General features: G+C 35.9%; 2 protein-coding genes and 1 pseudogene across 3 annotated transcripts; all 3 read right to left on the bottom strand.

Annotated features, from left to right (window-relative positions):
• Positions 1-323: 323 nt before the first annotated feature.
• LOC129873762 (senescence-specific cysteine protease SAG39-like) lies at positions 324-1,439 on the bottom strand. Its single transcript, XM_055948935.1, has 2 exons — positions 1,007-1,439; positions 324-913 (listed from the first exon to the last, which is right to left on the bottom strand). Exons 1-2 carry the CDS (start codon positions 1,437-1,439, stop codon positions 324-326), a joined length of 1,023 nt encoding a protein of 340 aa, XP_055804910.1.
• A 1,708-nt stretch (positions 1,440-3,147) lies between these two features.
• Positions 3,148-4,856, bottom strand: LOC129873106 (senescence-specific cysteine protease SAG39-like; annotated as a pseudogene).
• Positions 4,857-4,865: 9 nt separating this feature from the next.
• Positions 4,866-23,211, bottom strand: LOC129873105 (uncharacterized protein YNL011C). Of its 2 annotated transcripts, XM_055948111.1 has the most exons (14): positions 22,826-23,206; positions 20,876-20,992; positions 20,290-20,422; positions 18,873-18,969; positions 17,805-17,848; positions 17,132-17,288; positions 15,665-15,736; positions 14,678-14,761; positions 9,476-9,577; positions 9,060-9,107; positions 8,777-8,902; positions 5,689-5,781; positions 5,267-5,467; positions 4,866-5,165 (listed from the first exon to the last, which is right to left on the bottom strand). In XM_055948111.1, exons 1-13 carry the CDS (start codon positions 23,028-23,030, stop codon positions 5,372-5,374), a joined length of 1,374 nt encoding a protein of 457 aa, XP_055804086.1. In that variant the 5' UTR covers positions 23,031-23,206; the 3' UTR covers positions 4,866-5,165; positions 5,267-5,371. The 2 variants fall into 2 exon arrangements, with proteins under 2 accessions (XP_055804086.1, XP_055804087.1); XM_055948112.1 differs by lacking the exon at positions 5,689-5,781 and having other exon boundaries at positions 22,826-23,211.
• Between the last annotated feature and the right edge of the window lie 301 nt (positions 23,212-23,512).

Raw genomic sequence — 23,512 nt, 5'->3', positions numbered from 1 at the left:
TAGATCAATACTTACTGCTAGTTAGTTTTTGTGTCTAGACAAAATTGCTTATTTTTGCCAACTGGTGACGAAATATTTGCAAGAAAATATGCCCAACTTCATTACTGAATGCTAAAATTTTCACATACAAACTTTTGTTTAACACTTAGAATTTACATATAGCGCGTTGGTAACATATACACAGTACTTAGAATTTACATACAGTGCGTTGGTAACATATACACAGTAGACACAGTACAACACAATCTATGAACAAGGTGAATAACAATAGTGTTTAAAGACGAATCAATAGCAACTTCTCATCAAGCTTCTCAGCTATTTAATCAAGCAATTGGATAAGAAGCCTGCATAGCAATTCCACAAAGTCCTTCCTCAGCAGCAATGTCTCTTTGCATTCTAATGTAACCGTTCTCGCCCCAGCTAGTCCCCCAGGAGTTCTTCACTAACCAATACTTTGTCCCATCACTAGTTTTTCCATATCCAACAGCTGTAACGCCGTGATCTAATTCAGTTCCACATTCTCCGGTGAAAACACCACTAGAATAGAATTGGAAATCTGATCCGCTAGCATCAATGGCGACAGATACAGGTTGGTTAGCAACAGCATTCAACAGAGAAGATTCACTGTTGGCTGGGACATCTTCATAACCAGTAATCTTAGCAGCGTCATTGGATTCCTTTCTGGTTTTGCAACTGCCATCCGTTCCCTTGTATGGATAATTAGATTCAGTAGTAAGCCCATGATTCTTGATGATGAACTTAAAAGCATCATCCATAAGACCTCCCTCACATCCCATATCTGAACTTGTGTCGCAGTCCACCAGTTCTTGCTCAGACAAAGAGATTAACTTACCAGTTTTGATCTTGTTTATCCCTTCAGTAGCTGCAACAGCGGAAAATGCCCAGCAACATCCTACAATATTATCAGGTTAAGCTAATAAGATCCTCTTTTCGTTTAAAAAAAACGAGGATATTACTGTTAACGGGACCTAATTCGAATACTTACCACATTGGCCTTGATCCTTAACTCCAGTAACAGCACCCTTCTTTCTCCAATCCGTGGTAGATGGAGCAGTCACATTTTCGTACTTGAATAATATGGTTTTTGATGACTTTTGATTAGAAGACGTTTTGTATCCGTTGTGAGTGGCTCTGAATTCCTCATTTGTCAAATCCGTAAATCTGTTGATGCTCAACGTATAAGGCCTCATTCCAGCCTTGTTGATTGACTCAATGTAATCAACATTGTCCTTGAATATGTTGAACCTTTTTGCCTTCTCTGCATCATCTCTGTACACACGCCCAAAGCGAGCCATCCACTTCTCGTGTTTCTGGACCATTGAGGCTTCGTTCAAGTCTCGAGATGTTGCTTCAGAAGCCCACATTCCTATAACTAGTAGATCTAAGAAAGCAAGCTTCCAATTTATTGTCAAAGCCATTTTTCACCACTTGAATTTATCTGTTGATTCTAGTATATGTCTCTGTTTGAATGTTTTGGATGAAATACTTGGAGTGATATATGTTTTTTATAGTACTAACGTTGTGATTATAAATTAAGGAAACTCAAATGTTATCATTTTCACTTTATGATTGAATTCCCTGGAAAGCACGGCAAGTTATAAAGATGGATTGTGTACGCAATTTGATGCCCACAATTGATTATCTTGCAATGAAACTTTCATTTGTAACTTTCCAATAAGTTCTATTACCATAATTTTGGAACTATTAACACTAACAAAGCTCCTTTATTGGCAGATGGCAAAATTTTCTAATATAGCAATAGAAAACTTGATCACTATGCTGTCCTCATTGCAAATGACAAACGCTTCTCTTTTGGCTTAAATGTGATAAGGTAAAGGAACAAGCAAAAAACACTTAGTTTGTGGTGGAGTGGTAAATACTTCTCCATACTTAACCAAAGTTTTCGGGTTTGAACTCTATATATGGAGTCACCTTTGTAGGGAGTGTTTTATCCCAAAGTGGGGATTTCCTGCCGTGAATCCAGATTGATCGGGCCTGAAAACGGATACCGAAGACCGGTGGGAAACCAAAATAAGAAGAGGAGGAGATTAGAAGAGAGGGCATCACAGCATTTTGCCCCGTACTCAACGGGAAAGGAAAATATTTTCATGTATATGGCATCAGGCTGGTTCTAGTATCCGTCCTTTCCTTGCAGTGCAAATGTGAATTACTAACGAGTTCATTTTGCAGGTTCACTGCATTTGCTGCAAAAGGCTACAAAAGGCGTGGTGAATCATTTGAAAGATAGACAACGAATTCTTATTCTTGAGGATGCAAAAAATAAAAGATGGCAAGTTTATTAGAAGGGAAGTATTTAAGAAAGCTCAGATTGTTACGCATCTGTATATATGACCTTCTTCAGAAGGGAATCAATTAATTAACTAGTCATGAATTTTAGTAATTCAATGGTTTTCACTTGGTTACACATGGAAAGGCGAAAATCATACCAAAGGGAAGAAGAAGTCATAAGCACTAGAACATAAAGATACAAATCATACGCTGCACTATAGAGTGAATGTTTTCCAATAAAATAAAATAAGGCCCTTGATATACAGAAAATTTCATTATGTACAACAACAAAATTAGGCTTCAACCCCAAACAAGCAAGTTGAGGTTGACAAAAAAATTCATTCTGTACATGTCCAAATTTGTATAATTTGAAACATCAAATGTGTTTCAGCTCAATTGTGAACAACGATATTCTTTCCCCTTAAGAGCTAAATAAGATGAAAGCCTGTTTTATGGAGTGAAATCAATGCATGGCTGCTTGAATTGTTATCTACAAGTGCTCGGGAAGAGCCTATTTCTCTATAAAGCTCCGAGTAGTGCAGGATGGACTAATCTGCTCTGGAAGAGGTTAATCGCTCAAAAATAAAATGAGTGAATCTAGTTTCAAGAACATGTCATATTTCAATAATTAATTACTATTGAAATTCCATGAACTAAAGCGTACGAGTGTAACAGTCGTTACTCGTCATTTGGAGGCAAACGAGTAGAAAAATTCTTTCAAAAACAAAGTGCTCTCCTCTAATCTTCTCCAACATTATTTACTGCTGATTAGTTTTTGTGTCTAGACAAAAGTGCTTATTTTGGGTCAAGTGATGACAAAAAATTTGCAAGAAGATATGCCTTACTTGATTGCGGAAATTTTCACATACAAATTTTGTTTAACATTTGGAATTTACATACAACGAGTTTGTAACATATACACAGTAGACACACCACACAATCTATGAACAAGGTGAATAACAATAGTGTTTTTAGACGAATTAATAGCAACTTCCCATCAAGCTTCTCAGCTACTTAAAGTAAGCAGTTGGATAAGAAAGCTTGCATAGCAATTCCACAAAGTCCTTCCTCAGCATCAATGTCCCTTTGCATTCTAATGTAACCGTTCTCGCCCCAGCTACTCCTCCATGAGTTCTTGACTAACCAATACTTTGTCCCATCACTAGTTTTTCCATATCCAACTGCTGTAACACCGTGATCTAACTCTATTCCACATTCACCAGTGAAAACACCACTAGAATAGAATTGGAAATCTGATCCACTAGCATCAATGGCGACGGATACAGGTTGATTAGCAACAGCACTCAACAGAGAAGATTCACTGTTGGCTGGGACATCTTCATAACCAGTAATCTTAGCAGCGTCATTGGATTCCTTTCTGGTTTTGCAACTGCCATCCGTTCCCTCGTATGGATAATTAGATTCAGTAGTAAGCCCGTGATTCTTGATGATGAACTTAAAATCATCATCCATAAGACCTCCCTCACATCCCATATCTGAACTTGTGTCGCAGTCCACCAGTTCTTGCTCAGATAAAGAGATTAACTTGCCAGTTTTGATCTCGTTGATCCCTTCAGTAACTGCAACAACGGAAAATGCCCAGCAACATCCTACAATATTATCAGGTTAAGCTAATAAAATTCTTTTTTCATTAAAAAAATAAGGATACTATTAACAGGACCTAATTTGAATACTTACCACATTGGCCTTGATCCTTAACTCCAGTAACAGCACCCTTCTTTCTCCAATCCATGGTAGCTGGAGCAGTCACATTTTCGTACTTGAATAATATGTTTTTTGATGACTTTTGATGAGAAGGCGTTTTGTATCCATTATGAGTGGCTCTGAATTCCTCATTTGTCAAATCTGCAAATCCGTTGATGCTCAACTTATAAGACTTTTGCCAGCCTTGTTGGCCAACTCAATGTAATCAACATTGTCCTTGAATATGTTGAACCTTTTTGCCTTCTCTGCATCATCTTTGTACACACGCCCAAAGCGAGCCATCCACTTCTCATGTTTCTGGGCCATCGAGGCTTCTTTCAAGTCTCAAGATGTGGCTTCACTAACCCACATTCCTAACACAAGTAGAGCTAAAAAAGCAGATTTCCAATTGATTGTCAAAGCCATTTTTCCACCACTTATATGTTTTTTTGTTGATTCTAATACGTCTCGGTTTGAAATGTTGTGGATGAAATTGCTTAGAGTGACCATGGTATTTATAGTACTATCGTTGTGGTTATATCAAGGTAACTCAAATGTTATCATTTTCAATTGATGATTGAATTTCCTGGAAATCACGGCAAGTTATATATGATGGGACTGATTTTTTTTAATTTATTAAGGCGGAATGTGCACGCAGTTTGATATCTTCAAATGAATGAACCTTTCATTAGTAACTTTCTAATAAGTTTTAATACCACCACTTTGGAACTATTGGACTGATACAGCAATAGATCGAGCATTTGATCACTCTGCTGTCCTGTTTGCTACTCACAAACGCTTCTCTTTTGGCAGGCATAAGGACAATATTTACCTTAGCGTGAACACTTAAAAATTTCATTATGTACAACAGCAATTACACTTCAACCCCAAACAAACAAGTTGTGGTTGGCAAAAAATTTCTTTGATCTGAACATGCCCAAATTCAAAACATCACTTGTGTTTCAGCTCAATTGTGAACAATGATATTCTTTCCCAGTAAGAGCTGAATAAGATCAAAGCCAATGCCTACGTGAAACTATGGAAGCCTTACCATCATCCTTCGGACTTCATGGAGTTGAAATCAATGCAGAGCTGCTTCAATTGTCACGATCTACAAGTGCTCACAAAGAGCACCTGTTTCTCTTCAGATCCTGCCATATATAGGATATAGCAGCATTAAAATTCTTATGAAAATCAATAGATGTATGAACAAAACAAGATTACCGGACTTCCTATTAGAGAAACTTCATACCATTGCAAATTGTGCAAAAAGGGAGAAACTTCAGCACACTACTGTGCCACAAGCTCCGAAATTCCTGATAAATTAAGGTTTAACGAGTCACAGTAGCATTCAGGCTCATGCATCCGTCAACAGATTGAGAAGTGCTTGAATCAATGATTTGGGATCAAAAAGCACACCCAATTTTGGATCATGAATGGAATCCACAGTGACCTACAAGAAAGTAATTTGGCACCCAAATCAAAGATGATCACCAGCAAAGCAATCACATGTAGTGGATCTAAGCAACATTTATGAGACCAACTCTGCGAATTTCAAATGAACACTTGGATTTTGAAACTAAAACGAGAAATCCCATGACCAATAGAAACTGATCAAGTACATTATTTTTTTTACCAAGAAGCATTTCTAATAACCATGAAACAGGAATATACCACATTGAAAATTCCTTGAGAAGCCAGGCTTTTTATATCCACAGGTATTTGGCCATTTTTCGGCACCAGAAGGGTGTTGATATATTTGTTTGGCTGAAAAGAAAAATTCAATCATAAGAAACTAAAATTTTGATTTTCATGAAGAGATTCAAGGTAATGTTTGTGCTAGTACGTGAAATCTACTGCTGTATGTTTACATACAGACAGTTGCCAAATGAACTAAAAACAAATTAAAATTACAGTGAAGAGAATCAAATGATTTTGATCAAATTGCAACATATTATGGAATATCAAATTTTCATTGTTTGGCCATGAAATAATTTATACTCTCAAGAATAACTTTACAGCCAAATATGTAATGTGAGGTGTATCTTGGGACACTTTTCCTCTTTGTTAATATCTCTCTTTCTATTCTTCATAATTCAAAAAGCAACTTGTGCCCCTAGATTTTCCACCCGTTAATACTAAACAATAGCTCTTAGTCCATTTTTATTTACTTTGGTGATGGATGGATTGACGAGACAAATTCAAGGTGAGGTGCCATGGTGTATGTTGTTCGCGGACGACATAGTCTTGATCGATGAGACCCGTAGCGGAGTTAACGCTAAGCTGGAAGATTGGAGACAGACCTTGGAGTCTAAAGGGTTTAAGCTGAGTAGGACCAAGACAGAGTATTTAGAGTGCAAGTTCAGTGAGACACCTCAGGAGGTTGGCACTGAAGTTAGGCTTGGTGAGCAGGCCATCCTAAAGAAAAGTAGTTTCAAGTACCTTGGGTCTATTATGCAAGGCAGCGGGGAGATTGACGATGATGTCACACATCGTATTGGGGCAGGGTGGATGAAATGGAGGCTCGCTTCCGGTGTGCTATGTGACAAGAAGGTGTCACCTCAACTTTCTACAAAGTGGTGGTTAGACCGGCTATGTTATATGGGGCAGAGTGTTGGCCAGTTAAGGTATCCCACGTTCAAAAGGTGAAAGTTGCTGAAATGAGAATGTTGAGATGGATGTGTGGGCATACCAGGAGCGACAAGATTAGAAATGAGGCTATTCGGGACAAGGTAGGAGTGACCTCGGTGGAAGACAAGATACGAGAAATGCGACTGAGATGATTTGGGCACGTGAAGAGGAGAGACACAGATGCCCCAGTGCGGAGGTGTGAGAGGTTGACCATGGATGGTTTCAGAAGAGGTAGGGGTAGGCCGAAGAAATATTGGGGAGAGGTGATTAGACAGGACATGGCGCATTTACAACTTATCGAGGACATGACCTTAGATAGGAGGGTGTGGAGGACCCACATTAGGGTAGAAGGCTAGTCCATAGTCTCATTATTATTCCTTTTTAGTAGGCGTATTAGCATACTATAATTTCTTGTGGTTTGCTTAATCTATTACTTCCTGTACTTTGATTGCTCTATTTTATCTGAGTTGCTCCTGTTATTTGCTAAGCTTTGAACTTCTTATCCCTATCTGACTTCTCTTATGATTTTTCTGAGCCGAGGGTCTTTCGGAAACAGCCGTCCTACCTTGTTAGGAGTCAGGTCTGCGTACACTTTACCCTCCCCAGACTCCACGTGTGGGATTTCACTGGGTTGTTGTTGTTGTTGTTGTAGTAATACTAAACAACAGATGTTTTCAATTCTCATCTTAAGAATCGTAATGGCATCTGGTACAGTCAGTAGGATAATGGGAGTAGCACTTTTCATTGACTCTGCAGAACCAGAGGACTCAAAAATTATATGAGATGCAATAGGAAAACAACATGAGATACTTAGGAAGATAGTATCAGATCTTAAGATTCATTAGCTGCATTATTTCATTTGAAGACAAATGCTCAAGTCAATTCGTGTGCAACATCTCCAAAGCAGGACCAGATTTAAGGCAACTAGTAGCATTATACTTGCAGTCTGACACAAATGAAGTGTCCCACAAGTGTCGAGGTGGTGGCTAAGATACTTTAGATGATCTGAAAAGAACTTCCCTCTAAGAATTTAAAATGGACTACCAAACCAAGCCAACTTTCAATAAAAGTAAAGTTTTTTTTTATTGGAAGCAGATTGGTGGAGATTTCACAAAAGCTTCTGAATTCAGCACATAGCCCTTGCAGAACCTGTGTTTTCATATTAAACTAAGGTGAGGTAACACATAGTACTGAGGTTGGATAAGTTGGATAAGGAAAAAACTAGAACTCCCTCTATTTAGTTTAGTTTAACTGTCCTACTTCTAATTTTAATTGCTCCACTTTTTTTCCATTTTGAAAAAAACAGAAGATTTTCCCTACACCATTTAATAGTTTCTAATATTTTTCCATCAAAAATGTATTATCGGACCCACTTCTGTATGAAGAGAGTTTAAATTCTTCATTAACTCTCTCCACTTTCAGACACACTTCTATTTAAGTATAATAAAATTTTGACTCTCACCCTCATACTTATGCCAGCCTAACCAGGATACCTAATATGAGATGGAGTGAACACAATGCTATAGAAGATTGGAACCAAAATACCAATGGGGAGCACATATAGTAAATACTTCAGCATGAGTATCATCTCCTGGGAAAGGAACTCACAATTCCATGATGTTCAATGTATGGATCATGTAATCAGAGAGATGGGATTGACAAATCATATGAGTTCCCATGAAATTTAACTGAAGAATCCCTCATGAGCTATAGTTTCGTAATGAACAATTGACAAAGCTAGCAGAGGATCACAACCTATGATGTCAAATTAGGAGTTCCATCCACACATAGAGACTGTTAAAAGTGCTGATGTAAAGGTGCTTGAGAATGCACAACTGGCATTGTTATCAAAGGATCCATCCACACATAGAGACTGTTAACTAGGGTGTGCTTTATTCAGTAATTTTTGGTTCGGATACAGGATCCTACAACCACACACGGGAACCTTTTAAACAGACCATAATTTCACATCACTTTCCTAAAGTTCATCTTGGCAATGATGTGAAAAAATATTCAACTGACAAGATGCATGTTCTACAAATAAGTACTCAGAGAGAAATAACCCAATTATATGAAAATCCATAACAATTAGTCAATTTGAGAAGAAACACTTGAATGCTTAGCTACTTACAGGATTTTTAAGACAATTCTGAGGATCTCCATAGGTTCGATTTAAGGCATCAGTAATGGCAGTCACAAAGCAAGAAGCACTAAAGCCACTAGTTTCTCGATCATGAGTACCATTCAACAGAAGTACCTGGGATTAAGAAGAAGAATTGTTGGGGAAGGAGAAGAAGAGACTAATAACATTGCTATGAGAAAAACATCAATGAGATGAAGAAATCATTGAAACAGACAACAAAGTTTGTCTGAGATAGCAGCAATACAGTTATTATTTGCATCACCTAAATTACCTTGAGACAAGACCGCAAAGAGATGGTTTCCCCCACTCCAAGTAAGACCTTCAAATGGAGCAGCAAAAATCACTGAGTACTTATTTTCTCTCTTTTATTAAAAAAAAAATTGAGAAGAAAAATGCTAATATAATAGTGATGACAATGCCATGCTTGAGAAGATGAATTCCACTTGAAGAAAACAAATTAGTTTGCCAATATTAGGTATATCTTCAATCTGCTTGTTTTAGCTTGTCATACAAGCAGGATCGACTCGACAAAACCAGATACTTGCACATGCTTTAATAATGGGGGATGAACAGTATAAATATCAAAATTTAAAAGAGAAACAAATCCTGAGTTGTAATAATGCACCATCCAGTGCATTTTATGTCTGTGAACTACTGTGGAAGAGCTTGTGTTGCACGCTACTCTACCAGAGAGGGGCAGATGGAAGTAAAGAGGGATCCCATGCCAAATACGATACAGTCAACACTTCTCAACTGTTCCAAGACAGTAGGATTTACAGTGGGGAAGACCTGTACAAAGGGCAAAATAAAAAAGGGCAGTCAAAACATCATCGATAGACCTGTACAAAGGGCAAAGAATCACTAAATATCAGCAGTCAGAACATCATCATAGAGCTAAATGAGCTTTCCATCAATCTATTTATACTATTATAAAAGCGCCAAAATCCAACACGAAACATTGATCATTTTTTTCACCTTAGTTATTGAATTCCATGGTGGATCAGATTGTAATTACAATTAATCTTTAAGTACTTCATAATTTCATTGCATTCAATATTTGACCTTTTAAAATAATACAAAACATTTCCTTGTATGGTGATATTAGGAACACCAGTAAACCTCCTTTGCCAGTTTCCGAGTTTTTATTTTAGTTTCTCACGTTACAATTAATTTTAATTCTCCTGCAGTTGCACTTTACCTACCACCCTAAAACTACCATATATATCAAAAAGTTACAATTTATTTTTACAAGTTTTGCTATTTCCTTGTATTGGGACATTAAGAATGAAATAAATCTCATTTCTAAGTGACATTTAAGAATGCAGTAAATCTCATTTCTAAGTTTCCAAGGTTTTTTTTCAAGTTTTGAGCATGTTAGGAAAAGCAACAACTTATAAATTATAAAAGAACTTACTCCATACCACCTTTCCAATTACTACAGAACTTCAGTGTTTCCTGGTACTGTGACATTAGAAATGCATTAAATCTTCTAAGTTGTCAAACTTTATATCAATTTCCCAAATTCCAAGTTACAACTAATTTTTAGTTCTTCCACAAAGCGCCTTTATGTTAACCACCAGAAAACTAACACCTTTGTTAAAAATGTATAATTAATATTTAAAAGTTCCATTATATTCTTGTGTTCAATATTTACCTTTTCAATTAATAATAAGAACTTCATACTTTCTTGTATGGATGACATTAAGAGGGTGTTTGGATTGGCCTATTATAAGCGTTTTTGGCTTTTTCTATTTTTTGTGGTGTTTGGGGAAAATAAAAAAAGGTTTTAAGCACTTACTTTTAGGCCAAAAAGGTACAAAATAAGCTAAAAGCTAAAAGTTGGGTATGACCAACTTATCACTTTTAGCTTTTAGATTATAAGCTATTTTAAAAAAGTCAATCCAAACACCCTCTAAAAATCTCCTTCTTAAGTTTACAAGATCTTACGTCAATTTTCCAAGAACTTCCTGTAAATTGTTAGAATCTTGCGAATATTCTATAGTATATATGTAAATAAAGTAGGTAGCTTGATTTACTCCTATTTTAATTAGGTATTGATTACCTTTCCTTTTTAGGACATGTAAACTTAGCTATTTAAACTTTTTCTCAAAAAAAAATAAATTATTCTCAATAAACTTAGCTATTTAAACCCCAATAGCTTGTGGTGATAATCAAGCTGAGTTCTCTCTCAAACTCTTGTTTTCTTACATGGTATCAGGCCTTTCTTTAGTGAGAAAACAAGAGTAAAATAAGACAACAAAATTGTTGAGTATTTTTCCAGGAAAACCTCCATTGTTCCGCAATTTCGACACTCTCTAGGGGCACTGTGCATATACCATTACCACCATTAAGATCTGAATCCTCGAGTGTGGTGTTTTCCAGCCAACTTTCCAATAGATTTTTTTCCTAGTAGGTTCGTCGCGGCATTCCAACCCTACCCATTTAAGTTTTTCCTGATTTCGATCACTTTCAGATCTAGTTTTCCGGCGAGACAACAAGAAGTTTTCCAGATCTATTCCTCAGGTTCTTTTCCAGAATTATCTTTTTTGGGGGGACACTAATAGATCTATTTTCATGTCTCTCGGATCTGATATGTTTAACACTAAATCTGTGGGCTCCAGCAACCCTCAAATTGAATCCACTGGTAATCCAACCAATTAGTTGTTCTCTTTGTCTAAGGTAGAATACAATGACTTTCTTTTGTATCAGGCGAGTAAGCAGACATCTTCATCAATAACTTCCGTTGCCCAGATTGGTAATCATGTTGATCCCGTTGCTTGTATCTCACAGTCCACCACATTTAGCCTTTGGGTCATGGACTCTGGGGCTTCTGTCCATATTTCTGGTAACAAATTTTTATTGTCTAATATTACTTACTCTCGGTCCCTTCCCACTATTACGTTAGTTAATGGTTCTCAGACCATGGCAACTGGAGAAGGTCAAGCCAATCCCTTACCTTTCTTGACTCTGAATAATCTTCTTTTTGTCCCTGGTTGTCCCTTTAGCCTCATGTCAATAAGCTGTCTAGCTAAGGCTTTAAATTGTTTCATCTCATTCATTAGTGACTTCTTTGTTATACAGGACCTAAGTACATGAAGGATGATTGGCGAAGGGCATGAGTTAAATGGACTTTATTATCTCAATTCTCAAAAATCCACTACAATTTGTCCAGGCTCCGACCCTCCAGATTTAATCCATGGACGATTGGGACACCCTAGTTTATCCAAACTTCAAAAGATGGTACCTAACTTGTCCAAATTATCTAAGTTGGATTGTGAGTCATGTCAATTGGGGAAGCACAGCCGAGCTATTTTTTCAAGTAGTCCTAATAATCGTGCCGAGTCTCTTTTTTACTTGGTTCATTATGATATTTGGGGTCCTAGTAGAGTTAGTTCTACATTGGGTTTTATGTATTTTGTTGCTTTCGTGCACTTGGATTTTCTATATGAAAGAATGTTCTGAATTATTTTCCATATTTCAAACTTTTTATGTAGATATAAAAAATCAATTTGCTGTTTCTATTCGCACCTTTTTTATTGATAATGCACGTGAATATTTATCATCTCAATTCAAACAATTTATGTCTTCCTAAGAAATTCTTTATCAGACATCTGAGGTTCTACCAGTTCCATCTTTAGGGGATCCCGCCATAGTCTATCCTTCCACGTCATCTTCTATAACTCCATCTTCCTCCTCTACACCTCCACCACTATTGACCTATCATCGTCGTCCGTGCCCAGATGATTCATGCCTACCACCAGAATCCTTGCCTGCTGAGGACTTGTCTGAACAGCATCCTTCCATTGCCACTCGAAAAGGTAATCGCTCTACTCGTAACCTTCATCCAATCTATACTTAATTAAGCTATCATCATTTTTCACCGGCCCATTCCGCCTTTGGATCAGCACTATCATCTATGTCTATTCCTAAGAGTAGAGGTGAAGCTCTTTCTCATCCAGGGTGGCAACAAGGTATGATTGAGAAGATGTCCACTTTACACTCTAGTGGTACTTGGGAGCTAGTTCTTCTACCTCTCGATAAATCTATTGGTTGTCGTTGGGTATATACAGTGAAGGTTGGTCCCAATGGACAAATTAAATTGATCACCTAAAAGCTTAACTAGCGGCCAAGGGTTATACACAGATTTTTTGTCGACTATGGTGATACTTTCTCTCCCGTGGACAAAATTGCTTCAGTCCGTCTCTTTTTATCCATAATTGTTAGTCATTGGCCTCTCTATTAGTTGGATATTAAAAATGTCCTTCTTCATAGAGATCTTGAAGATGAAGTATATTTAGGGCAACCACTTGATTTTGTTGCTCAGACAGAGTTTAGAAACATGGTTTGTAGACTATGACAAGCACTCTACTCAGATGCAGACTGGGCAAGGTCATGGTCTGACAGTCGATCCATTTCTGAATATTGTGTTCTAGTTGGTGGAAATTTGGTATCTTGGAAAAGTAATTGGTTGCTAGATCTAGTGCAGAAGCAAAATATCGAGGTATGGCAGTGGCAACATCCAAACTCATATGGATCAAGCAACTACTGAAGGAGTTAAAATTTGGAGATACTTAAGGAATGGCACTTGTGTGTGATAATAAAGTTGCACTTCACCTTGCATCGAATCCAGTGTTTCACGAGAAGACTAAACACATAAAGATTGATTGTCATTTTATCAGAGAAAATGTACTCTTAAGAGACATCGTCACAAGGTTCGTGCGATCAAGTGTCAGCTTGCTGATATACTCACCAAGCGTCCCTACCCGATCCCAGAACAAGTTATATATGTAACAAGCTTGGTGGATATAATTAGTATGCACCAACTTGAGAGGGAGTGCTAAAATCCTGGGAATATTATATAGCATATACGTTAATATAGTAGATAGCTTGAGTTACTCCTATTTTAATTAAGTGTTGATTTTCTTTCCTGTTTAGGACATGTAAACTTAGCTATTTAAACCTCAATAGCTTGTGGGAATTATTAAGTTGAGTTCTCTCTCAAATTCTTATTTTCTCACATAGACCTTTGCCTAAAATTTGGGGCTTTGAATTAAACTACACAAAACTTATATCTGTCAATAAGGTTTTTGACAACAAAAAACAAGGTAGAGCATTGCAAACACATTGATAACATTTTGCCAGCTTTGAAATAATCATTATCAATACAAAATAAATTTACTTACATATATTCACCCTGAAGTTAAAGGCTTTTCGTAAAGAAAGAAAAATTGTAAGAATAGTAACTATTGTTCCCAACACAACGGTAAAAGGGATTCAACAAACTTCTCTTTATAACCGAGAAATCCCTGAAAGTTAGTGGCACAGTTCAAAGCTCAGTGGGTAATGGGCCCACTCCTCTAACCTACTCTACTTAAATTATCAAATTTATGCATGCGGTAGAGTTCAAACTCGTGAAGTGCATCTAACCCACACATCATGCGTTGCGCTTTAATCACTAGACCTATACCTTGAGGCTCAGCAGCTTTAACCATATCAGGTGCAAGATTAGCTACTTTTATTCTATAGGTGAAAATATGCAGAAAATTCAACATGTTATCCCTTAGAGCCAATCTTGTCAACAATTTCTTTGCTTGCATAAAGCTTTTAACAAGTAGGAATGAGGAATGAACTTTCACAATCCAAAACTCATATGGTATGATATTCTTAGTAACATCCAAAGATAGATGAAGGACAATCATCGGAGAAATATGATTTGATAAATATATTTCATCTCCCACATCTAGCATCAACATTTTGAAGATGAGGATTTAGCTTTAAAAATCTGTCAGGAAGGGTTTTTATCTTTTAAAAAAAAAATGTTATTGTACAGGTGTGCGGAGTTCAAGTATCATCTTTCTATACATTTATAAGAACAACAAACCTATTTACCTCATGCAATAAATTGCTTCCTTCACTGGACATGTAGAATACCCGTTTTATTCTAGAAGGAAGTGCTGGGGCAGACGAGGCATCCTGTCCGACAAGATTCAAAAAGTGAACTAATTAAGTTGGGCAAGACAAACCTACTGCACACTAGCAAAAAATGAAATAGCAAGTACTCTAGATTTATGTTGTATACTCATGACTTTCCATATTGTGTTGCTGTTGCACAGATCAGACTATTCAACAGAGGTATAAAACTGAAATATCTAGCAAAGGTAAGGACCATGACCATGTTATCTCTTTCCTGACATTTACCACCAATCCCTAGTACATATATGCAGGGTACTCAGTAATCTCTCCGGTCCAAGTGTCAATCCATCAACTTAATCCTTTGAAATCACTCGATTAGATCAATTTAACATCCTAAACTATTATACCAAGGCCCTTTTATACAGACCCCAAGTGCCCATATGTACAAAGCATAACCAAAATACTCTTTAACATAAGCATCGCATATACCAATCTCTTTCTCAAAATAGAACAAGAAGGTATAATACTAGTTATTTTGCAGTCTCACAGACATGAGGCTTCATCATTCAGAGTATGTTAACCCAAGTAAACAAGTCTCCTTAAAAAAGCTGTGTCATACTTAAAGCTTTAAGATTATCAACAACATACAAATGGATATTAAATAATTCTTATCCTTGTTAGCTATTGAACCTATCAAATGAATCAAAAGTGTGTCCCAGATAGATTATCCAAATAAATGAAGGGTTTCTGATTTGAGAACAAAATACGATAACGAGGTATGGTAAAAATATCACATTTCAGCAGGGACCACAACAGCTCCTTTTAAGAAGATGGTATTTATCATGATTATAGTTTATGTTAGGAATATAAAATTATAACAATAAACCTTGCAAGAAGTATGGAATTTTAAGGGAAAAATAATAAAATAAACAAACACATCAAGATTACAGACTATTTTGATACCTTGTCTATAGGTTGTATGGATCCATGGGTTGGATGAGATATTTCATTTTGTCCGCGTATAACAGTTCCATCCTACACATCAATTACATGCAACATAGAAAAGTTTTAATTGAAGTTGCAAGCCAATATTCATTAACTATATTATTTGTAACTTCCTCATCTAATCAACAAATAAAGGAGATTCATATGAATGGCTTAATGAACAGTGTTTACCACTCTGACCTCAGGAAACAGATTTTAAATTTGTCATTTTCTGTTCAAAGCCTTGTTTGTTAGAAGGATCATCATCTTGAATTCCTATAGAAATTCAACTTCATCACTTCTGAGATAACTACAAGGTGCTATTCTTGGCGATGAAAATATTATTCAATTTATATTGCAAGTTACTCATTAATAACAACTTTCAGGCCATGGTTCCTAGTATTTAGCACTAGTGTTTGACGGTCATTGTTTAAGATGACTTTAAAGGCAAATTATAGAAACTTCCCAAGATTACTACCTTATAAGAAGCCACGTAATTGCTCAAAAAGATCTCAAAGAAGATGACACGGGTTCCTCAATTCCCTAATATTAGCAAGCACAAACATGGACATGGTCTTTTTTAACTTTGTCCATATTTTTGAGCTGATTGGATCTGATTTCATATTCTTGCCCTTTCCCGCAGGAATGTGTTGAAGAATGAGCTCAGCAATGGGTATTGATGACCAATATCTTCATTGAACCTTGAATATACGGGATCAATGTGGAAGTTTGCATTTGTAATAGCCTCCTACGAACCCCCACCACCCACCCCTGAACTATTCATATCCATTATGGATAACAACTGCAAGTTAGCTTCACGCCCTAGAATAGAGTAAAAAAGGAACATAAACATCCAAATGACTTTTCAGGAACATATGATCAATTGGAAGTAGATAACTGATATTATGAATAGCCTGAAAAAAGAAAATCCCTTATCAGGCGGGCATAACACAGTTAGAAAATAGACTTGAATAAGAAAACACAAACAGGGAATTCTTCATTCTGGTCATATCTTTCCTAGTTTTATGGATCAATGATTTTCATCTTTGCAAAACGCTCATTTTCCATATCTTTAGACACGCTTGTCTAATTATATTTTTCCCTTCACTGGATTAGATCCATTAAAAAAAAGTTTGGAGAAGTGCATGATGAAGCCTCACAAAAAGATCAAGACATTCCTGGCCCAAGAAAGACATCAATGCATGTAATCGACTAACTGAAGTTCAAAAGCATGCATTCATATTCATTTGCATTAGATACTCAGAGGAACGGTATTCCTTGTGATTCTTTGTATATGTCTAGTCTATAACAAATAAGGATGACCAAAAAACATCCTCAAAATAAAAAGAAGGCTCAGATGATGAAGGTACCGAACAGAATAATTAAAGAGTCGAGGCATAGAAAGGAGAGGTTAGATAATTGTGTTGGATAACATAGAGATCATACCCATAACTCACATCCCAGGGTAAGCCTTTCATTTGTAGATATCACAGGAAGAACAAAACTTTCTGCTGGAATTTCTGAAACCCGTGAAAACAAAAAGATTGCTGCATCAAGAGACTGGAAGAATATGCGTGCTCCAGCAAAGAAAAAGTTCCCTATACTGCAAGTGTAATGAGGTCTTGTTACCAACTTCAGTCACTAGTACAAGTATTGCTGAAAATAAACCACCCAGAACAACGATTAGAGGATAATATTAGAGCCCGTTTGGATGGGCTTTAAGTTGGTCAAAACCAACTTAAAGCCCCTTTTTAGCTTTTGGACGTGTTTGCCTAATGCTAACTTTAAGTCATAAAGTTCTTAAAGTCAGTCAAAAATGAAAAGTTAGAATTCTTAACTTTTTTTTTCTAAGTGCTTAAAGTCATTTTCTTTGACCATGGAAATTACTTTTATATCCCTTATATTTTAACTAAATTCCCAAACTACCCTTTTTATTCTTTTAACACTAAAATTCACATCATTTTCCTTATTTAAGCACTTTTATCCAAACACTCAACTGCTTATTTATAAAAATAACTTTCAGCACTTCAAAGTTTTAAAAGCACTTCATACATAAAAGTTACTTTTTTTAAGCCCATCCAAACGGGCTCGTAAGCTATACATACAATTAGTAAGATACCTTCCATTGCTGAAACAGAAAGACTCATCTGAACGCCGGAGAATCTGAAAACAGAAAGAGACAACAGCTGGTTCAATAGCAAATCCAACAACGTCTAAAGACAATCATTCAAGAGGACAGTAAAGACTCAATTAATGAGTAACTATAAAGTATTTTTTACTTCCAGAGGAAGTTCCATCATTATGTATGACAACAACAATCAGCAAATAGCTTCAGAAGTTTCAACCATATTATCTGATTTCAACGCCATGGAATGCTGGTAAAACGATGGAAATTAAAGAAACATTAATTTTTTGATAAGTTAAAGTATAGAATTTGAAGGAACACTAATGATTTGACCGTTTAGTATAAGCGCTCAAGAGGTGAATATTTATACACTCAAGCTGCAAATTAACCGCCAGTAATAAGTGTTTGGTTGGTTCATTGGCCATTAAACGCCATAAGCAGAAGTTTGATTCAATTATAATCAACCCAGTCCACTATCATAAAATCATTAATTGGAAGGGGGCAATCTAAATTGAAGGTCTTTATAACCCTACTAACAACAAAGACATCCAGATTAGGACAGTAGTAGGTGTTATTAGGCGCAACGAAGCTATTGGGAACCTATTCTTGATAATAAAAATCATAAATACGGGTCAGAAATTCTTTTATATGACAGAATTACAGCATGGTAGTTTGGGCTATGGGTTAAAATGCACTGCTTAAAACCACTAATTTTAGGTATAATCATCCATTCCATACGGACTTGAACTCCTTATTCTTCCTAAATTGGTAACTTGTGCCCTTAGATGTAACTCCCCCTCTAAACTGATGAAAAAAATATTACATATCTACAGAAACTTATCTAATGCAGCAATAAGCATTGGATGCAAAGATTGTCCATCAACAAAAGACAAAGATGAATTAAATAGCATAATAATGATGAAGAGCAAAGTCAGTAACATCTATGGAAGAGGATTATCCCAACAAAATTCTGCAAGATAATTTTCAAGTCAATAAAGCATCTTAAAAAGCAATACAATAACCCAAAGCAGTTTATAATATAGTAGCACCTAATTGACCAACCTGATCCTGGAAGTAAGCCAAGAAAGCTCTTATAGTTTCCCTATATGGTTTTGAGACACCTTGCCAAAGTTCATGGTTGCCCTCCACAATTTCATACCTGTCATGATCAATTAAAAAGTACAAGTGGGTATACAGAATTTAGTAGAACCGGTTAAAAGATGAAAAGGTTCTAAAAGGTACCACTGTTTTCCTTTTATTCTTTTTTTTTCTGTTTATTTCCTTCTTTTTGTTCATGTCTTTCTTTCTTTTTTTCCTTTAAGATGCCATCATTTTAGTAAAAAAATTCACATCTATGTGGGCGTGCTACTACTCCAAGCAGTCAAGACCTAGGTATTTTCCAAAGTTTATATCTTCTTCCGATCAAATTTCTGAGATTAATTCTTAATACTATGAATCGTTTATTTCTATGCAGCCTTGTCTGACAGGTAGGGTTTCTTCTACATCCTTCAATTTTACAGCCATTGTTACTGTTCAGGTGTTTACAAACCCACATAACCAGATCTGCACCAAAATATCCAACAGTTTTACTATTTCCTCAAGAGCTATCTGTTGTCTCACCACTTTGAAGAATCTTGTAGTTAATGTTCCACCTGATTTTAGCCCAAGTAACCCATTATCATAGCATAGCAGTTATTCTATATAACTGTCTAATCTGTGTTGATAGCAGTTATTCCACCTGAGTTTTACCCACTGAGCATTCATAAGAAGAAGACTTGTACCCAGAAATTCCTAAGGGTGTACAAAAACCGAACCAACCAACAAACCGAACCGAAAAAAATGTTATTGGGTTATTGGGTTAATGGATTTTTAATGGTTTTATAAAAAAAATTATCGGGTTATTGGTTCGATTTACCCAATAACCCAATAAGACAATAGTAATTTACTACTTTACCACTAAATAAATATTAAATATTAATATCAATACCTTATTGGTTACTACCTTTGTCTTTTAGCCTTCAATTCACATTATTGTCCTGGTTCTTTTATTTGTATTGCACTTGAAGAGTTCTTTTCATGTTAGTCACTATTGTTTCTATTTTATGAGCATTCCGTAAAGTAATATTATTGTCTTGTCATGCCAAATTGTTGGAATAGTCATATAATTATTTTATGAGTATTTTCTTATTGGTTAAACAGAAATCGAACCGTTAAGGACTAAAACCGATAAACCGAAAACCGATAAAAAATATCTTATTGGTTTGTTATTCGTTTAGCATATTTCAAAATCGAAAACCGATAAACCGAACCGATAATATATAAAACCGAACCGACCGATGCACAGTCCTAGAAATTCCACGAAAAGAATATCATCAGCATTTTGTTTCAAAGTATTTCTTGGAGAAGAATCCAACAGTGTTGTAGAGAAAATGAAAAGAATTAATGGAAGATGTTACACGAACTATCTGGTTTTAACTACCATTCTGTTTTGGCTCTCGGTGGATCAAGAGGTAAACGATGACCAAGCAATATTCGGACTGCACGAGCCTCTGAAGTGCTTTGGTCGGACAATCTCAAACATCTTGATCGTATATCTCCAACAGCAGGACCACCTAAATATTCACTGTCAACTTTTCTGTCTTTCATTCGCATTGCCAGAAAACATGCGTAAAGAATGATGCAAAAACTTAACAGGGGAACAAACTCATTAACATAACTGGAGTCAGCAACACAACCAACAGTCATACATCACTTTATTTTCTGAAGAAACTTTTTTTCTCTTTTTTTTTCTTGGGAAGGCCTAATTATTACTAGATATAGTTGGAAAAAGTGTTGCACACTTCCCCCAACAAAGATTAAGTCACCATACCTCTTCAGATATCAGTCCACAGCAAACCAAAATGAAACTTAAACTATCACACACCCGAATATATTTCACGAGGGGAAGTCATGTCTTCTTAATACTGCTGGCACTAATTTTCAGATGCATCAGTTTAGTGAACACAAATAGAGACTGCCAAAAAGTAAAGATAAAGAATAGAAAGGATTGGAACTTTTAACCATACCAAGAACACGAACAATTTCGGCAGTACTTCCTCCGTCATCAGAAACAGGGAGCACATGAGCTACACGTGTAGTTAGCTTCTTAAGCTCTTCAACCACACCATTAAATGCAGTTCCACCTGTAGCAGAACTTAGTTCTCAGAAAGTAGCCATCAAGTCTTGATGTATAATACAACAACTACACCTCAATCTCAAGCAAGTTGAGGTCGGGTATATGAATCCTCGCTGACCATGGTGCTACATTAAAGCTCATTTCATACCAACATTACACAGAATAAAAATAAAAAGTACTAAAAGTTCATTATTTTTTCTACAGACATATAGATCTCTGACAGCACTAAAAGACTCTTGGAGTAAATGTACTAACATGACAAAAACATATTCCCAACTAAGTCAGTATCGCTTGTATAAATCTTTTTCTTCCACTGTACCCTATTTTTGGTTGGGTCTACATGTATTCCTAGAGATTGTAGGTCTTCCAAGACAATTTCCGTACATGTGATTTTAGACTATGTTGCTCAGACTTTCCAAAAATTATTATCGTACACATATCAGATCCTTCAAAAATGTAATAATTTTGGAGGATTCATCACACACTCATCGGCATTTTTTAAGAGTCTGAGCAACATAAAATTTAGTCCTACTTTGAACCATAGTTAATACCTTCACGCACCAGTTTTAATCATGTCGATGCTGGACATGATTAAACCATATCAAGTGGCCTTCTTTCAATTTATCTTGATGTGTCCACCTTGCACCTTTTATCGAATGTGGTCATATTTTAATCTTGTCTAATCTTTTTTTTATAAGGAATCTTGTCTAATCTTATATTATCACACATCCACCTTAGCATCGATATTTCTAAGACACTCATCTTGTGGACTATGTTTTTCGGGCTCTCCAAAAATGTTGCCAAACCACCGTCATATTCTTCAAAAATACACTATTTTTGGAGAATTTGACACACCCGTTGAAAATTTTGAAGAGTCTAAGCAACATAGCTTGTGATTATTTGGACTTTACTGATCAAACATTCCCTCCCATATCACATTGTTGATCTTATAAATGTTTTACAAAACTTACATTTAACCATGGTAAAAATCCTTATATCACATAACGCTCCGGTAGAACTTCTCTTTTCAGCTATCCTATTTTTATTCTATTTGTAACATCTTCATCTATGACACCATTACCTTGGAACATCAAGCTTAAATATCTTAATTGTTTGCCTTAAGGCACCACAATCCTGTATAATCTTATCTCAACTTCACTCTTCTTATGCCGACTAAACTTACAATGCATATGTTTACTCTTACTTCTACTTATCCTAAATTCCTTGCTCTCTAATGTGTTTATCCATCGTTCAAACTTTTGGTTGACATCTTCATTGGTTCCGTTAATTAGCACAATATCATCAGCAAATAATACCTACTATAATTCTTGCACTAGCCATGGCTCCTTCATACATACCTCTATGGCATTTATATAGTTAATATGAATTTCTTTCTTATCCAACACCCACCAAATGACCTTTCTTGGTACTTTATCTACTTCCTATGTTGATATATAAACATTTTATGTCAAAGAAATAAAGCAAAAAATAAATGCTGAATTGGAAATGATCCAATTATTTTAGTTGAAATCGCAGATTAACTGGACAAAATCCAATTCCTTTAAAACTTCAAAACAAAATTCCAATTCTAAACATTGCCTACGTTCTCTACCCACATTTAGCACTGACAACCAAAATGTATTTGAGAAATAAATTGATATTGCAAGTGACAGCATAAAGCTTCAAAATACCCAATTCTCATCTCAGTAACAATAAAAAAAAGTGAAAAAAAAAAGTGAACTTTTTGGTTTGTGGCTACTCTTCAAGATTCAACATTTATATACCCCCACAAATCATAAAAGTAATTAAATCGACAATCTTGCCAACAAAACATACGTACCTGAGAAAACAAGAAGAGAAAGTTGATGGGTAGTGGAGGAAGCAGTAGAGGAGCAATTACAGTGACGAGCAGAAGAGCAATTAGAGGCCATGAGTGAGAAAGAAAGAGATCTGGGGGGACCTGAAAATGGGGGGAAAGTGTAAGGAAAGGCATATAAAGAAGGAGGCTTGAGAAGTGGAGAGGGTCCCAAATAACTGTCCGCCATACTAGTCGCTCTCTATTTATACCATACACAAACCCCAAACTCTCCTTAGCTTTTGCGAATGCAATATCCAACTCTTACACATGCACCAGATTCAAGATACCATAAATGGACTGTCCTCGAAACGGACAATTCTCTTAACTGCGTAAATATGTTCTTTTAAACAAGAGAGTGAAATATATATTGTAATTTCATAAAACCACCAAAAAGATTGCTCTTTACAAATTAAGTTAAAATCATAATTTGGAATAAGATGTCATCATTTGAATTATAAATAAAACATACAATTTGAAAACAAATGAATATATTACAGTTTTTTAAACAAATAACTCAGAGTGGATTGATAATTCAAAGGGCCAAAATAGATATTGCCTGAAATTGAGGAGGGGGGTTGTCTATAATGGAAAGTTATGATAAAGAATTTGATTATTAAAGCAAATTAGTAATTGGGAAGAGTGATTTTTTTGTGTGTGTATTATAATTCA

This window comes from Solanum dulcamara, chromosome 11, assembly GCF_947179165.1.
Source record: "Solanum dulcamara chromosome 11, daSolDulc1.2, whole genome shotgun sequence".
Taxonomy (NCBI): domain Eukaryota; kingdom Viridiplantae; phylum Streptophyta; class Magnoliopsida; order Solanales; family Solanaceae; genus Solanum; species Solanum dulcamara.
This window is presented reverse-complemented; position numbering and strand designations above follow the sequence as displayed.

Coding starts and splice junctions, on each gene's coding strand:
- LOC129873762 (XM_055948935.1), bottom strand. CDS start 1,439: ATGGCTTTGACAATAAATTGGAAGCTTGCTTTCTTAGATCTACTAGTT. Junction 914..1,006: donor TAAGGATCAAGGCCAATGTG/GTAAGTATTCGA, acceptor ATAATATTGTAG/GATGTTGCTGGGCATTTTCC.
- LOC129873105 (XM_055948111.1), bottom strand. CDS start 23,030: ATGGCGGACAGTTATTTGGGACCCTCTCCACTTCTCAAGCCTCCTTCT. Junction 9,578..14,677: donor GAAGCAATTTATTGCATGAG/GTAAATAGGTTT, acceptor CCCTTTGTACAG/GTCTTCCCCACTGTAAATCC. Junction 5,782..8,776: donor AGAATTGTCTTAAAAATCCT/GTAAGTAGCTAA, acceptor TTTTCTTTTCAG/CCAAACAAATATATCAACAC.